This window comes from Hemitrygon akajei, chromosome 8 (genome assembly GCF_048418815.1).
Source record: "Hemitrygon akajei chromosome 8, sHemAka1.3, whole genome shotgun sequence".
NCBI classification, from domain to species: Eukaryota; Metazoa; Chordata; class Chondrichthyes; order Myliobatiformes; family Dasyatidae; genus Hemitrygon; species Hemitrygon akajei.
In genome coordinates this window covers 51,736,477-51,754,450 of record NC_133131.1, presented here as the reverse complement: position 1 = coordinate 51,754,450, position 17,974 = coordinate 51,736,477, and the positions used below count along the sequence as shown (strand labels likewise).

The 17,974-nt window shown below is 52.8% G+C and overlaps 1 protein-coding gene across 1 annotated transcript in view; it reads right to left on the bottom strand.

Moving 5' to 3' along the window:
• Positions 1-803: 803 nt before the first annotated feature.
• Positions 804-17,974, bottom strand: part of atp2a3 (ATPase sarcoplasmic/endoplasmic reticulum Ca2+ transporting 3) — a 200,482-nt gene continuing 183,311 nt past the window's right edge. Inside the window, exons 18-20 of the mRNA XM_073053837.1 lie at positions 8,629-8,762; positions 5,555-5,672; positions 804-1,662 (exon numbers count right to left, since the gene is read on the bottom strand). Coding sequence (XP_072909938.1) covers positions 1,423-1,662; positions 5,555-5,672; positions 8,629-8,762 — 492 coding nt within the window. The 3' untranslated portion in view covers positions 804-1,422. The remainder of the gene's footprint in view (positions 1,663-5,554; positions 5,673-8,628; positions 8,763-17,974) is intronic.

Below are 17,974 nucleotides of genomic sequence, written 5' to 3'. Positions count from 1 at the left end.
CTGAGTATCTCCACTCCTCACACTCCTCCCCTCGGTCTCACAGAACAACCCTGAGTATCTCCACTCCTCACACCCCTCCCCTCGGTCTCACAGAACAACCCTGAGTATCTCCACTCCTCACACCCCTCCCCTCGGTCTCACAGAACAACCCCGAGTATCTCCACTCCTCACACCCCTCCCCTCGGTCTCACAGAACAACCCTGAGTATCTCCACTCCTCACACCCCTCCCCTCGGTCTCACAGAACAACCCTGAGTATCTCCACTCCTCACACTCCTCCCCTCGGTCTCACAGAACAACCCCGAGTATCTCCACTCCTCACACCCCCTCCCCTCGGTCTCACAGAACAACCCCGAGTATCTCCACTCCTCACACTCCTCCAGGGTGGAAGCTCTGCCAATCCCAAGGATGAGCAAATCAGTGCAGAAGCCAATTCAGAGGCAATGTTGGAGTGAGAGGAGGACAGGCTATGAAATGAACACCATTACCAAATCAGACCCTATCCCTTCTGATATCTCACAGGAGCCCCAGAAAATGGAACACATCTGCTGAGAGAGATTTACTCGAGTATTGTTTCCTGGGTCATGTCGACTCATTAGGATCTGTGGACCTTGTTACTCAGTGATGCCCAGGGGCTGGACTCCATCACAGGACAATACTGAGTGTTCATGTGCAGGACAGGCAGAGTACTGTGGCTTTCATCACTGAACACAGTAGCCTGATCAGACAGCACTTCCCCACACAGCGACTAACCCTTCACTGGCAACGTGTCAAAATTCTCACAGGAGTTATTCACCTGTGAAAGAGGGGGGGGGGGGGGGTGTATTTGAACCAAGTAGGAGTTTTATTGCTGGTGCCATTTCAGGGCTTAGAAAGGAGTTTTTGATGATGTAATTAAAGAGTCTGTTTGACACATTCCTGCCCCTCAGAACCCAGTTAGGGTTGGATCTGAAAAACCCAGAGGTTGGCGATTGAGCCAGTGGGTTGTCATCTTACTCCAAGCCTCATGGAGCTTCAGGCAGTTTGATTTGCTTCTAGAAGCACAGGTGGAGTCATTCCCTCCAATGAGCTAGTTACTGAATGCTTTGAGCAGGATGGGGGAACGGGGGAAACTGCACTGACTGATTACAATGAGCTATTGTGTAGCTCTATGGATAAATGAAAGCATTCAACACACCAGCAATAAACACAACTGTGGAATAGCATTAGATCAAGCTCCACAGCTAATCCTGGGCCTGGAACTCGCCATGAATGCCCTCCCCTTCCGGTGACATACCGCCGCACAAACAGAAACACATTCAATAGGACCCAAAGCATCCTCTCAGGACAGACATAGAGTGTAACCAAGTCCCACAAGAAATAAAAGCAAGCTGGTATCAAGAAACCAGTTCCTTCTGGTCAGCGCTGCAGCAGTCCACGGAGGTTAAAGCAGACAGTAAAGCCAGCAGATTAGAGGTGCTGAGACTAAAACGAAGAGCCAGGAAATGTCGCCAAAGTATGCTGGAAGCCCACTATTGCTCGGACAGACTGCAACAGGGTCTTTACCCTCTATGTAGTTACGGGACACAAATTTGAGTGATTCGTCCAGTAAGATGACGGGCAGAGAGATCTTCAGGACCACCACCCACTGTGGCCAAGTCAGAGCAGTCACTTGGAAGATCAGCTGTAAGGAAACAGAGGGAGAAATTACTTCAGTCACAGGCACTGACTTCATCACTAAAGTAACAGTTCTTGACTTTGCATGCCAAACTTGCAGACTGGGTCACTGGGGTATTGGTAAAATGGCCAAATGGTAAAATGGGGTAGTTTATAGGACTAGACGTTTCAATCCCTTTGGCAAGCAGATCTTAACACAGATCATGGCAGAGAGATCTTGAGGTGGGGCTGAGGGGGTGCAGATGCTTCCCAGGGGTCACCAGGTGGGCATCCCCCCCCCCCTTAGATGTTTTGTCAGTTTAAGCCCACTACATCTCCAGAGGATCCGACATCCCAGGTGCACCCCACTTCACATCTGGCCACCCATGGGTCACTTTAGGGCCCAGCTGCTGTCTCTCCTGTACATCCATAACCAGTGGCTGCCTCTCAGAGGTCTTTATAGCTTGTCGCTGGCCCTAGCCACGGACTCCCAATCCCTTCAGCAAACTGACCATGGAAGTGGCCATAAACCCTCTGCTTCACCCCATTACCAGCGAGAGTTATGTATAAAGCACCAGGGTGTCCATGCAGGCTGTCCCCTGCTTCATTACACCCAACTTAAGGACAGCCCTTGCAAACAAACAAGAGGCTGGGAGAGCAGTGGGATGGATGTGCCAGCTTCTGTGGGCACCTTCTGTCCTGTGGGAATTTGGTTTGAAGCTGCATTTGTGAACTGTCCAAGATACAAACACTTTGCAGGAACAGAGCCCGCCATGGAATCAGAACTGGCTTGCCCACGGAAGGTAGAGGGGGATGGTAGGTGGATAGTGATCTGTCTGGAACAGAGCCCGCCATGGAATCAGAACCGGCTTGCCCACGGAAGGTAGAGGGGGATGGTAGGTGGACAGTGATCTGTCTGGAACAGAGCCCGCCATGGAATCAGAACTGGCTTGCCCACGGAAGGTAGAGGGGGATGGTAGGTGGATAGTGATCTGTCTGGAACAGAGCCCGCCATGGAATCAGAACTGGCTTGCCCACGGAAGGTAGAGGGGGATGGTAGGTGGATAGTGATCTGTCTGGAACAGAGCCCGCCATGGAATCAGAACCGGCTTGCCCACGGAAGGTAGAGGGGGATGGTAGGTGGACAGTGATCTGTCTGGAACAGAGCCCGCCATGGAATCAGAACTGGCTTGCCCACGGAAGGTAGAGGGGGATGGTAGGTGGACAGTGATCTGTCTGGAAGTTGGTGACCAGTGGTGTTCCAGAGGGATCTGTTCTGGAACCCTTGCTCTTTGTGATTTTCTGTAAATTCTTTTGCATTTCTTTACTTTCCTATAACTGTTTGCAAGGAAGTGAATCTCTGGGTAGTGTATAATGACATTTGCACACTTTGATAATAAATTTACTTTGACTTTGATTGCCTTCCTTTAATGAGATGACAGAAACTGAGCTCATTATTCCAAGAACACACACAAAATGCTGGTGGAACACAGCAGGCCAGGCAGCATCTATAGGAGAAGCACAGTTGATGTTTCGGGCTGAGACCCTTCGTCAGGACTAACTGAAAGGAAAGATAGTAAGAGATTTGAAAGTAGTGGGGGGAGGGGGAAATGCGAAATGATAGGAGAAGACCGGAGGGGGTGGGATGAAGCTAAGAGCTGGAAAGGTGATTGGCGAAAGTGATACCGAGCTGGAGAAGGAAAAGGATCATAGGACGGGAGGCCTCGGGAGAAAGAAAGTGGTGGGGGGGGGGGGGGGGGGGGGGGGGGGAGAGCACCAGCGGGAGATGGAGAACAGGCAGAGAGAGAGAAAAAAAAACAAACAACTAAATATGTCAGGGAAGGGGTAAGAAGGGGAGGAGGGGCATTAACAGAAGTTAGAGAAGTCAATGTTCATGCCATCAAGTTGGAGGCTACCCAGCCGGTATATAAGGTGTTGTTCCTCCAACCTGAGTTTGGATTCATTTTGACAGTAGAGGAGGCCATGGATAGACATATCAGAATGGGAATGGGACGTGGAATTAAAATGTGTGGCCACTGGGAGATCCTGCTTTCTCTGGCGGACCGAGCGTAGGTGTTCAATGAAAGGGTCTGCCAGTCTGCGTCGGATCTCACCAATATATAAAAGGCCACACCGGGAGAAATGGACGCAGTATATTGCAAGTGTGGTCTAAGTCAAGTTTTATAAATGAGTTGGATGAGGAAGAGGATGTTTGCAGATGACATGAAGGTGGTGCTGTGAATAGTGCAGAAGGCTGCCATAAGTTACAATGAGTCATTGACAGGATGCCGAGAAGTGGCAGATAGAGTTCAGTCTGGAAAAGAGAGTCGCTATTGTTCTTCACTTTGGAAGGTAAAGCAGAGTACAAGGCTAATGGGAGGATCGCATGCAGCAACAATGGTATCTCAGGACCGATAGTTCAATAGTTGTGATGTTGCAGCTCTATAAAACTCGACTTAGACCACACTTGGAATAACGAGCTCAGTTTCTGTCATCTCATTAAAGGAAGGCGATCAAAGTCAAAGTAAATTTATTATCAAAGTGTGCAAATGTCATTATACACTACCCAGAGATTCACTTCCTTGCAAACAGTTATAGGAAAGTAAAGAAATACAAAAGAATTTACAGAAAGCTGCATAAAGATAGACAAACAACTAATGTGCAAATAGAAATATACACACATACATATATACCTGTGTGTATATCTATATATATATATATATACTCATATCCATATATATACACACACATATATATATATATATATATATATATATATATATATATATATATATATATAGATATACACTTATATCCATATATATATATACACGTGTGTGTGTGTATATATTATACTGCGCAGATATATGTACATAGGGTAATAACCGTAGGGAAGCTTTAGGGAGGGTGCAGAGATGATTTACCAGTTGTTGCCTAGATTAAAGAAGAGCATATCTTATGAGGAGAGAATGAGTGAACTAGGGCTTTTCTCTTTAGAGCGAAGGGAGATGAGAAGTGACTTGATAGAGGTTTCAAAGATGATGAGAGGCATAGACAGCGAGGACAGCCAGCACCTTTCCCAGGATGGAAAAGGCTAATATGAGAGGGTATCATTTTAAAGTGATTGGAGGAAGGTATGGTGGGGGATGTCAGAGGTAGGGTTTTGTTTTACACAAAGATTGGTAACGCACAGCTGGGGGTGGTGTTCGAGGTAGATACATTAGGGAGAATTAAGAGAATCTTAGATAGGCACATGGATGAAAGAAAATTGTTGAGTTACGTGGGAGAGAAAGGTTAGATTGATCTTGGAGTAGGTTACAAGGTCAGTGCAACATCATGGGCTGAAGCTTGTCCAGTGCAATGCTGCTCTTTTTCTATGTACTAACCTGTAAAGTACATTCAGTTGTTCTGCTAAGTATTTCATACTAAATATTAGTGCATCTCAAAAACAGCATCACCACAGAGCCACTTGGAACTCCAGTTACCATTCTTTTCCGGCACTGATCTGAAACATTATCTCTGCTCCTCTCTCCACAGACACCGACTGACCTGCTATGTATTTTCTGGTTTTAATGCTATTGGGCAATTTTGATCTAGCTCCTATAAACTGCTTCCACTATCAGTTCTCATTCCTTCACGTTTAACGGGAACTAGCTGCACATTTTGTTATTGACGATGGGACAGCTAGCACAGGCAATGGCGGCAGGAATTTTCAATGGAAGTAGGAAAACAAAGGGATTAATGACATCAAAATCAGATGGACTTTCAATTGTGGACCCTGTGCAAGAACGCAGGACCTCTAATACACTGCCCCTTGGCTGCAGGACTACAGAGGTAGAGGGTCTGGGTGTGGTTTTTGGCTGAAGGTGCACAGCTAGCCTTGTGTTAGCTGTGGCACCGAGCTCAGTGCCCATACTCACAGGCAATGGTTCCACATAGAGGATGAGGAAGTGCAGAGACATGGACAGACAGATTGTCCCCAGCAGCCAGACGTTCACCCACGGTGGCATCCTCAGTAAGGACTGGTTCTCAGACAGGCTGGGCAGCAAAGAGAGTTCAGGAATTAGAAAGACCAAAGCAAACACAAAGTTTTAATTTAGTTTTAAAACAACTCTCTCTTGTACTATTTATTTATTGTAAGTTATAGTATTTTCATTTTAAAGTCCTGCATTGTACTGCTACTACAAAGCATCAAATTACACAACATACAGTGTGTCAGGGATAATGAATCTGATTCCACATGACCAGGGAGGTCACCACTGTCATCTCCAAACGTGTGCTGTGTGATGCTGAATTGTGTTTTTCATCTACCTGCCCAGCACTTCTCACTGTGGGAGTAGGGTCGCGGAGAGGGTCCTGGGGTGGGGGGGAGTGGCTGGCTGCTGCTGCTGGAGGCAGAGGAAGGACTGGATGGAAGTATACAGCACCAGAAGGATCATGTTCTGGTGAAAGATCTCAAATACTTGGGAATGAATGGAACAGGGTGGAGAAATCAGAGGAGACAGACACACCAAGCACTGGTTGGATCGGGATGATTGTTGTCTCTGGGAAACCCATGAGAACACAAGCAACAGGATGGGGGGGGGAGAGATTCACTGAAAAATAGAACTCACTAGGGTCGCACCCCAGGAGCCTGGGCAGCAACAGGATGGGGGGGTGGGGGGGAGATTCACTGAAAAATAGAACTCACTAGGGTCGCACCCCAGGAGCCTGGGCAGCAACAGGATGGGGGGGGGGGAGAGATTCAGTGAAAAATAGAACTCACTAGGGTCAGACCCCAGGAGCCTGGGCAGCAACAGGATGGGGGGGGGAGGGGAGATTCACTGAAAAACAGAACTCACTAGGGTCGCACCCCAGGAGCCTGGGCAGCAACAGGATGGGGGGGGGAGATTCACTGAAAAATAGAACTCACTAGGGTCGCACCCCAGGAGCCTGGGCAGCAACAGGATGAGGGGGGGGAGAGATTCAGTGAAAAATAGAACTCACTAGGGTCGCACCCCAGGAGCCTGGGCAGCAACAGGATGGGGGGGGGGGGGAGATTCAGTGAAAAATAGAACTCACTAGGGTCAGACCCCAGGAGCCTGGGCAGCAACAGGATGGGGGGTGGGGGGGGAGATTCACTGAAAAATAGAACTCACTAGGGTCGGACCCCAGGAGCCTGGGCAGCAACAGGATGAGGGGGGGAAGATTCACTGAAAAATAGAACTCACTAGGGTCGCACCCCAGGAGCCTGGGCAGCAACAGGATGGGGGGGGAAGATTCACTGAAAAATAGAACTCACTAGGGTCGCACCCCAGGAGCCTGGGCAGCAACAGGATGGGGGGGGGGGGGGAGATTCACTGAAAAATAGAACTCACTAGGGTCGCACCCCAGGAGCCTGGGCAGCAACAGGATGGGGGGGGGGAAGATTCACTGAAAAATAGAACTCACTAGGGTCGCACCCCAGGAGCCTGGGCAGCAACAGGATGGGGGGGGGGAAGATTCACTGAAAAATAGAACTCACTAGGGTCGCACCCCAGGAGCCTGGGCAGCAACAGGATGGGGGGGGGGGGGAGATTCACTGAAAAATAGAACTCACTAGGGTCGCACCCCAGGAGCCTGGGCAGCAACAGGATGGGGGGGGGGGAAGATTCACTGAAAAATAGAACTCACTAGGGTCGCACCCCAGGAGCCTGGGCAGCAACAGGATGGGGGGGGGGGAAGATTCACTGAAAAATAGAACTCACTAGGGTCGCACCCCAGGAGCCTGGGCAGCAACAGGATGGGGGGGGGAGATTCACTGAAAAATAGAACTCACTAGGGTCGCACCCCAGGAGCCTGGGCAGCAACAGGATGGGGGGGGGGAAGATTCACTGAAAAATAGAACTCACTAGGGTCGGACCCCAGGAGCCTGGGCAGCAACAGGATGGGGGGGGGAGATTCACTGAAAAATAGAACTCACTAGGGTCGCACCCCAGGAGCCTGGGCAGCAACAGGATGGGGGGGGGGGAAGATTCACTGAAAAATAGAACTCACTAGGGTCGGACCCCAGGAGCCTGGGCAGCAACAGGATGGGGGGGGGAGATTCACTGAAAAATAGAACTCACTAGGGTCGGACCCCAGGAGCCTGGGCAGCAACAGGATGGGGGGGGGGGAGAGATTCACTGAAAAATAGAACTCACTAGGGTCGGACCCCAGGAGCCTGGGCAGCAACAGGATGGGGGGGAGAGATTCAGTGAAAAATAGAACTCACTAGGGTCGCACCCCAGGAGCCTGGGCAGCAACAGGATGGGGGGGGGGGGGGGAAGATTCACTGAAAAATAGAACTCACTAGGGTCGCACTTTTGGGGTCAGGGTCTGACTTGACTGCTGACCCTTCCACGGGGAGGTGTGAGGAGGGGTGGTTGGATAAGTGGTGCTGCTCGGGATGGGCCAGTCACTACTCGCTGGGTCGGGGAGAGTATCTGGTGGGAAGCTGGGCCATTGTGGTGGTGGTGGGAGTGGGGACCCTCGTTCTCACCCTGAGCAGCTGCAACTCACACCTGAAGCAAAACTTCCATAAACTGTCAATGAAATGGGATACCATGGCCATGAGCCAGAGGCTGCCTCTTCAGAGGAGCAGGTGTCCACTAGGGACATAGAATGGGGCTTCCAGACTGAGAGCCCGTCACAGAATGCCCTTGTGAGGGATACTGGGTGAATCATTGCTGTTTCATAGTAGTGGCAGTTCCAAACCAGCGTGTCACCTTTTCTCTGTATCAACTTCCCCTGCAGACCGGGTGGGGCAGAGCTAACTCTAACCAGGAAATGGTGTATCAGTGGGTGATGTCACAGGTTTGGTGTGAGGGTGTGCGTTTCTGCACGCGTGCGTGAGTATACACGTGGCTTGTGGATGCAAGCTGGTATTTCTCTCCACTAGCACTATCCCCCGTAATCCCACACAATCTCTCGAAACTGCCTTGTCACCATGACTCCGGTGCTGACGGGCACCTGGCCATACCCAGTTACCACTCACCTGTTCAACGCATTGCACATCTCGATGGTCACCAACACTGACAGGGCCATGGTTGTGGGGATACGTGACTCAAAGATGGAGCACTCGATGTCTTGGTAAAGGGGGTGATCTGCTGTGCACTGCATGAAATGTCGCTGGAAAATGGGATGGAAAGAAAGCAAAGTTGTCAATTGGAACGGAACACACATCTCTCCTAACACTCTGCCCTCTGTCTGTGACGCCCACAGCTCATTGTCAGTGGGATTCTCAACCCAGCATTGAAGATTGTGGGTCAAATCATACTCCAGAAACTTCAATATTTGTCATAGAGCCACAGAGCTCAGAAAAACACCATTCAGTCTGTACTAACCTTCAACTATCCATTCAGACCAATGTTACTCTCCACACATCCCCAACACCTCTCCCTTGTTCCCAGATCCTACACAATAGGGGCAATATAGAGCACCCCACCAATCTACTAGACTGCACAAGTCTGGGGTGGTGGGGGAAACTGAGGCAAACAGAGCCAGCAGCTTCACTCACTGCACCAATCAGCCCCTCCTTCACTTTAGCCCACACGCAGTTCAAAACTGACCAGTGAGGTGTCATTTTCCTGAGAGACGTAAACCAGTTCATTGTGGTGTGAGCCATTGTAGGAAAATTACAGGAAACATAGATTAGAAACTGACAGAGACTGTTACATGGAGTGACAATGTGTGTCTGACAGAGACTGTTACACGGAGTGACAATGTCTGTCCGACAGAGACTGTTACACGGAGTGACAACGTGTGTCCGAAAGAGACTGTTACAGGGAGTGACAATGTGTGTCCGACAGAGACTGTTACAGGGAGTGACAATGTGTGTCCGACAGAGACTGTTACACGGAGTGACAATGTGTGTCCGACAGAGACTGTTACACGGAGTGACAATGTCTGTCCGACAGAGACTGTTACACGGAGTGACAATGTGTGTCCGACAGAGACTGTTACACGGAGTGACAATGTCTGTCCGACAGAGACTGTTACACGGAGTGACAACGTGTGTCCGACAGAGACTGTTACAGGGAGTGACAATGTGTGTCCGACAGAGACTGTTACACGGAGTGACAACGTGTGTCCGACAGAGACTGTTACACGGAGTGACAACGTGTGTCCGAAAGAGACTGTTACATAGAGTGACAACGTTTGTCCGACAGAGACTGTTACACGGAGTGACAACGTGTATCCGACAGAGACTGTTACATAGAGTGACAACGTTTGTCCGACAGAGACTGTTACACGGAGTGACAACGTGTGTCCGACAGAGACTGTTACACGGAGTGACAACGTTTGTCCGACAGAGACTGTTACACGGAGTGACAACGTGTGTCCGACAGAGACTGTTACACGGAGTGACAACGTGTGTCCGACAGAGACTGTTACACGGAGTGACAACGTGTGTCCGAAAGAGACTGTTACACGGAGTGACAATGTGTGTCCGACAGAGACTGTTACACGGAGTGACAATGTGTGTCCAACAGGCAATCAAAACTCTGCAAGCTTACTGTAAGAGAGGCTGTAAATCCTGTGGCCTCACCCACAATAGGTGAATGTCCTTGAACTTACAAACACTGCTAGATATTTCTTTCGGTTGCTCCTGCCCATCTTGCTCTTGGGACAGGTGATGCTCGGTGTGATACTACGTCCTCAGTCTGAACCTGCTGTTCATCTGCCTGGTGTGAGCCCCTGTCCACAGGTGTACCACTGTTCTCACCGGCTACTGCCTGAGTGGCTCCCTGCTCTCACCCTTCCTTCCACTCCAATTCCCAGCTACCCTGCTGGAGTGGCTCCATTCTCTCACCCTTCCTTCCACTCCAATTACCAGCTCCCCTGCTGGAGTGGCTCCCTGCTCTCACCCTTCCTTCCACTCCAATTCCCAGCTACCCTGCTGGAGTGGCTCCATTCTCTCACCCTTCCTTCCACTCCAATTACCAGCTCCCCTGCTGGAGTGGCTCCCTGCTCTCACCCTTCCTTCCACTCCAATTCCCAGCTCCCCTGCTGGAGTGGCTCCCTGCTCTCACCCTTCCTTCCACTCCAATTCCCAGCTCCCCTGCTGGAGTGGCTCCCTGCTCTCACCCTTCCTTCCACTCCAGTTCCCAGCTCCCCTGCTGGAGTGGCTCCCTGCTCTCACCCTTCCTTCCACTCCAGTTCCCAGCTCTCCTGCTGGAGTGGCTCCCTGCACTCACCCTTCCTTCCACTCCAATTCCCAGCTACCCTGCTGGAGTGGCTCCATTCTCTCACCCTTCCTTCCACTCCAATTACCAGCTCCCCTGCTGGAGTGGCTCCCTGCTCTCACCCTTCCTTCCACTCCAATTCCCAGCTCCCCTGCTGGAGTGGCTCCCTGCTCTCACCCTTCCTTCCACTCCAGTTCCCAGCTCCCCTGCTGGAGTGGCTCCCTGCTCTCACCCTTCCTTCCACTCCAGTTCCCAGCTCTCCTGCTGGAGTGGCTCCCTGCACTCACCCTTCCGTCCACTCCAATTCCCAGCTCCCCTGCTGGAGTGGCTCCCTGCTCTCACCCTTCCTTCCACTCCAATTCCCAGCTCCCCTGCTGGAGTGGCTCCCAGCTCTCACCCTTCCGTCCACTCCAATTCCCAGCTCCCCTGCTGGAATGGCTCCCTGCACTCACCCTTCCGTCCACTCCAATTCCCAGCTCCCCTGCTGGAGTTGCTCCCTGCTCTCAACCTTCCGTCCACTCCAATTCCCAGCTCCCCTGCTGGAGTGGCTCCCTGCTCTCACCCTTCCGTCCACTCCAATTCCCAGCTCCCCTGCTGGAGTGGCTCCATTCTCTCACCCTTCCGTCCACTCCAATTCCCAGCTCCCCTGCTGGAGTGGCCCCGTTCTCTCAACCTTCCTTCCACTCCTGTTCCCAGCTCCCCTGCTGGAGTGGCTCCCAGCTCTCACCCTTCCGTCCACTCCAATTCCCAGCTACCCTGCTGGAGTGGCTCCCTGCTCTCACCCTTCTGTCCACTCCAATTCCCAGCTCCCCTGCTGGAGTGGCTCCAAGCTCTCACCCTTCCGTCCACTCCAATTCCCAGCTCCCCTGCTGGAGTGGCTCCCTGCACTCACCCTTCCGTCCACTCCAATTCCCAGCTCCGCTGCTGGAGTTGCTCCCTGCTCTCACCCTTCCGTCCACTCCAATTCCCAGCTCCCCTGCTGGAGTGGCTCCCTGCTCTCACCCTTCCGTCCACTCCAATTCCCAGCTCCCCTGCTGGAGTGGCTCCATTCTCTCACCCTTCCGTCCACTCCAATTCCCAGCTCCCCTGCTGGAGTGGCCCCGTTCTCTCACCCTTCCTTCCACTCCAGTTCCCAGCTCCCCTGCTGGAGTGGCTCCCTCCTCTCACCCTTCAGTCCACTCCAATTCCCAGCTCCCCTGCTGGAGTGGCTCCCTGCACTCACCCTTCCGTCCACTCCAATTCCCAGCTCCCCTGCTGGAGTGGCTCCATTCTCTCACCCTTCCGTCCACTCCAATTCCCAGCTCCCCTGCTGGAGTGGCCCCGTTCTCTCACCCTTCCGTCCACTCCAATTCCCAGCTCCCCTGCTGGAGTGGCTCCCTGCTCTCACCCTTCTGTCCACTCCAATTCCCAGCTCCCCTGCTGGAGTGGCTCCATTCTCTCACCCTTCCGTCCACTCCAATTCCCAGCTCCCCTGCTGGAGTGGCCCCGTTCTCTCACCCTTCCTTCCACTCCAGTTCCCAGCTCCACTGCTGGAGTGGCTCCCAGATCTCACCCTTCCGTCCACTCCAATTCCCAGCTCCCCTGCTGGAGTGGCTCCCTGCACTCACCCTTCCGTCCACTCCAATTCCCTGCTCCCCTGCTGGAGTGGCTCCATTCTCTCAATCTTCCGTCCAATCCAATTCCCAGCTCCCCTGCTGGAGTGGCCCCGTTCTCTCACCCTTCCTTCCACTCCAGTTCCCAGCTCCCCTGCTGGAGTTGCTCCCTGCTCTCACCCTTCCGTCCACTCCAATACCCAGCTCCCCTGCTGGAGTGGCCCCATTCTCTCACCCTTCCGTCCACTCCAATTCCCAGCTCCCCTGCTGGAGTGGCCCCGTTCTCTCACCCTTCCTTCCACTCCAGTTCCCAGCTCCCCTGCTGGAGTGGTTCCCTGCTCTCACCCTTCCGTCCACTCCAATTCCCAGCTCCCCTGCTGGAGTGGCTCCCTGCTCTCACCCTTCCGTCCACTCCAATTCCCAGCTCCCCTGCTGGAGTGGCTCCCTGCTCTCACCCTTCCGTCCACTCCAATTCCCAGCTCCCCTGCTGGAGTGGCTCCCTGCTCTCACCCTTCTGTCCACTCCAATTCCCAGCTCCCCTGCTGGAGTGGCTCCAATCTCTCACCCTTCCGTCCACTCCAATTCCCAGCTCCCCTGCTGGAGTGGCTCCCTGCTCTCACCCTTCCGTCCACTCCAATTCCCAGCTCCCCTGCTGGAGTGGCTCCATTCTCTCACCCTTCCTTCCACTCCAATTACCAGCTCCACTGCTGGAGTGGCTCCCTGCTCTCACCCTTCCGTCCACTCCAATTCCCAGCTCCCCTGCTGGAGTGGCTCACAGCTCTCACCCTTCCGTCCACTCCAATTCCCAGCTCCCCTGCTGGAGTGGCTCCATTCTCTCACCCTTCCTTCCACTCCAGTTCCCAGCTCCCCTGCTGGAGTGGCTCCCTACACTCACCCTTCCGTCCACTCCAATTCCCAGCTCCCCTGCTGGAGTGGCTCCCTGCACTCACCCTTCCGTCCACTCCAATTCCCAGCTCCCCTGCTGGAGTGGCTCCCTGGGCTCACCCTTCCGTCCACTCCAATTCCCAGCTCCCCTGCTGGAGTGGCTCCCTGCTCTCACCCTTCCTTCCACAACAGTTCCCAGCTCCCCTGCTGGAGTGGCTCCCTGCTCTCACCCTTCCTTCCACTCCAGTTCCCAGCTCCCCTGCTGGAGTGGCTCCTACACTCACCCTTCCGTCCACTCCAATTCCCAGCTCCCCTGCTGGAGTGGTTCCCTGCTCTCACCCTTCCGTCCACTCCAATTCCCAGCTCCCCTGCTGGAGTGGCTCCCTGCTCTCACCCTTCCGTCCACTCCAATTCCCAGCTCCCCTGCTGGAGTGGCTCCCTGCTCTCACCCTTCCGTCCACTCCAATTCCCAGCTCCCCTGCTGGAGTGGCTCCCTGCTCTCACCCTTCCGTCCACTCCAATTCCCAGCTCCAATGCTGGAGTGGCCCCATTCTCTCACCCTTCCGTCCACTCCAATTCCCAGCTCCCCTGCTGGAGTGGCTCCCTGCTCTCACCCTTCCGTCCACTCCAGTTCCCAGCTCTCCTGCTGGAGTGGCCCCATTCTCTCACCCTTCCTTCCACTCCAATTCCCAGCTCCACTGCTGGAGTGGCTCCCTGCTCTCACCCTTCCGTCCACTCCAATTCCCAGCTCCCCTGCTGGAGTGGCTCACAGCTCTCACCCTTCCGTCCACTCCAATTCCCAGCTCCCCTGCTGGAGTGGCTCCATTCTCTCACCCTTCCTTCCACTCCAGTTCCCAGCTCCCCTGCTGGAGTGGCTCCCTACACTCACCTTTCCGTCCACTCCAATTCCCAGCTCCCCTGCTGGAGTGGCTCCCTGCTCTCACCCTTCCTTCCACTCCAGTTCCCAGCTCCCCTGCTGGAGTGGCTCCCTGCTCTCATCCAGCCGTCCACTCCAATTCCCAGCTCCCCTGCTGGAGTGGCCCCATTCTCTTACCCTTCAGTCCACTCCAGTTCCCAGCTCCCCTGCTGGCCTTATCTGGGGTCCTTTATCTGCCCCAGTGAGTCTCGATCTGCCCCTAGTGTTACACAGGGAAGCTGTGGACCACAGAGAGATGGAAGCCCACAGGAAGCTCCCGTTTATTTGTGAAGAGCTATCAGTGCTGAGCCAGTGACAGGTGTTCAATCCCAACCTCGGGTGCTGTCTGTGTGGAGTCTGCTTGCTCCCCCCGATGCTCCAGTTTCCTTCCTCATTTCCAAGGTGAGATTGGGGATGGTTAATTAGATATGAATTGCTCCAAGTGTGTATTTGGCAATTGGCAGTGGGAATAGTGGAGTTGGTAGGCATATGCAAGAGAACAAACAGGGGAGTGTGTAGATGAGGGTTGCTCTGAGAGGGGGCTGTTAGCCAACAACAGCAGAGTGCTGAGATTCAAAGCAGGGAGATCCCAGCTGTAAATTCTTCACCAATGTAGAGATCTGAGGAGTGCCTCTCCAGCCATATGGGTGATCAGAACTCAGAAATGGCAGACACACTGCCTGTCACAGTCTGCATGCTGTTACATTACTGGTATCACTCATCAGACAGTGCATCTGCCGTGGGTACATACAGGAGAGCCCTTCAAAAGACGATGCCCCATAAGGTGCCATCCATCATTAAGTACCCCCATCACCCAGGACATGCGCTTTTCAATTGCTACAATCAGGGAGGGGGCACGCTCGAAAGTTTTGGAACAGCTTCATCCCCTCCACCAGCAGGTTTCTGATTGGATAGCCATCTAATCCTCACTACTTCACTATTTCCCCCTCGGTTTCTAACTACTCATTTCATTTGTTATACTCTTATTATCATTTATAGTTTTTATTATTGGCTATTGCAATGTACTGCTGCCACAAAACAACACATTTCACCACGTGTGACTGTGATATTACGCCTGATTAACACTGATTCTGATGTACGTGCAAGTGTGGCTGGGCAGGTGATGGCCAGCGGGAAGACGATTGTTTGTGGAAGGTCAGTACACAGAGCGGCCTGTGTTTGGGGAAGGTCAGTACACAGAGCGGCCTGTGTTTGTGGAAGGTCAGAGTACAAAGTGGCCAGTGTTTGTGGAAGGTCAGTACACAGAGTGGCCTGTGTTTGAGGAAGGTCAGTGCACAGAGTGGTCAGTGTTTGTGGAAGGTCAATACACAGAGCGGCCTGTGTTTGAGGAAGGTCAGTGCACAGAGTGGCCTGTGTTTGTGGAAGGTCAGTGCACAGAGTGGCCTGTGTTTGGGGAAGGTCAGTACACAGAGCGGCCTGTGTTTGTGGAAGGTCAGTACACAGAGTGGCCTGTGTTTGTGGAAGGTCAGTACACAGAGTGGCCTGTGTTTGTGGAAGGTCAGAGTACAGAGAGGCCTGTGTTTGGGGAAGGTCAGTACACAGAGAGACCTGTGTTTGGGGAAGGTCAGTACACAGAGCGGCCTGTGTTTGTGGAAGGTCAGTACACAGAGCGGCCTGTGTTTGTGGAAGGTCAGAGTACAAAGTGGCCAGTGTTTGTGGAAGGTCAGTACACAGAGTGGCCTGTGTTTGTGGAACGTCAGTACACAGAGCGGCCTGTGTTTGAGGAAGGTCAGTGCACAGAGTGGCCTGTGTTTGTGGAAGGTCAGTACACAGAGTGGCCAGTGTTTGTGGAAGGTCAGAGTACAGAGTGGCCTGTGTTTGGGGAAGGTCAGTACACAGAGCGGCCTGTGTTTGTGGAAGGTCAGTACACAGAGTGGCCTGTGTTTGTGGAAGGTCAGAGTACAGAGAGGCCTGTGTTTGGGGAAGGTCAGTACACAGAGAGACCTGTGTTTGGGGAAAGTCAGTACACAGAGTGGCCTGTGTTTGTGGAAGGTCAGTACACAGAGCGGCCTGTGTTTGGGGAAGGTCAGAATACAGAGAGGCCTGTGTTTGGGGAAGGTCAGTACACAGAGTGGCCTGTGTTTGTGGAAGGTCAGAGTACAGAGAGGCCTGTGTTTGGGGAAGGTCAGTACACAGAGAGACCTGTGTTTGGGGAAGATCAGTACACAGAGCGGCCTGTGTTTGTGGAAGGTCAGTACACAGAGCGGCCTGTGTTTGTGGAAGGTCAGTACACAGAGCGGCCTGTGTTTGTGGAAGGTCAGAGTACAGAGAGGCCTGTGTTTGGGGAAGGTCAGTACACAGAGAGGCCTGTGTTTGGGGAAGGTCAGTACACAGAGTGGCCAGTGTTTGTGGAAGGTCAGTACACAGAGCGGCCTGTGTTTGTGGAAGGTCAGAGTACAGAGAGGCCTGTGTTTGTGGAAGGTCAGTACACAGAGAGGCCTGTGTTTGGGGAAGGTCAGTACACAGAGAGGCCTCTGTTTGGGGAAGGTCAGTACATAGAGTGGCCAGTGTTTGTGGAAGGTCAGCACACAGAGTGGCCTGTGTTTGTGGAAGGTCAGTACACAGATCGGCCTGTGTTTGGGGAAGGTCACGTACAGAGCGGCCTGTGTTTGGGGAAGGTCACGTACAGAGCGGCCTGTGTTTGGGGAAGGTCACGTACAGAGCGGCCTGTGTTTGGGGAAGCTCAGTACACAGAGCAGCCAGTGTTTGTGGACGGTCAGTACACAAAACGGCCTGTGTTTGTAGAAGGTCAGTACACAGAGTGGCCTGTGTTTGTGGAAGGTAAGTGCACAGAGTGGCCTGTGTTTGTGGAAGGTCAGTACACAGAGCGGCCTGTGTTTGTGGAAGGTCAGTACACTGAGTGGCCTGTGTTTGTGGAAGCTCAGTACACAGAGCAGCCAGTGTTTGTGGATGGTCAGTACACAAAACGGCCTGTGTTTGTAGAAGGTCAGTACACAGAGTGGCCTGTGTTTGTGGAAGGTAAGTGCACAGAGTGGCCTGTGTTTGTGGAAGGTCAGTACACAGAGTGGCCTGTGTTTGTGGAAGGTAAGTGCACAGAGTGGCCTGTGTTTGTGGAAGGTCAGTACACAGAGTGGCCAGTGTTTGTGGAAGGTCAGAGTACAGAGTGGTCAGAGTTTGTGGAAGGTCAGTACACAGAGAGGCCTGTGTTTGGGGAAGGTCATGTACAGAGCGGCCTGTGTTTGGGGAAGGTCACGTACAGAGCGGCCTGTGTTTGGGGAAGGTCAGGTACAGAGTGGCCTGTGTTTGGGGAAGGTCAGTACACAGAGTGGCCTGTGTTTGGGGAAGGTCAGTACACAGAGTGGCCTGTGTTTGTGGAAGGTCAGTACACAGAGTGGCCTGTGTTTGTGGAAGGTAAGTGCACAGAGTGGCCTGTGTTTGTGGAAGGTCAGTACACAGAGTGGCCAGTGTTTGTGGAAGGTTAGAGTACAGAGTGGCCTGTGTTTGGGGAAGGTCAGTACACAGAGTGGCCAGTGTTTGTGGAAGGTCAGAGTACAGAGTGGCCTGTGTTTGGGGAAGGTCAGTACACAGATTGGCCAGTGTTTGTGGAAGGTCAGAGTACAGAGTGGTCAGTGTTTGTGGAAGGTCAGTACACAGAGTGACCTGTGTTTGTGGAAGGTCAGTACACAGAGCGGCCTGTGTTTGTGGAAGGTCAGTACACAGAGCGGCCTGTGTTTGGGGAAGGTCACGTACAGAGCGGCCTGTGTTTGGGGAAGGTCACGT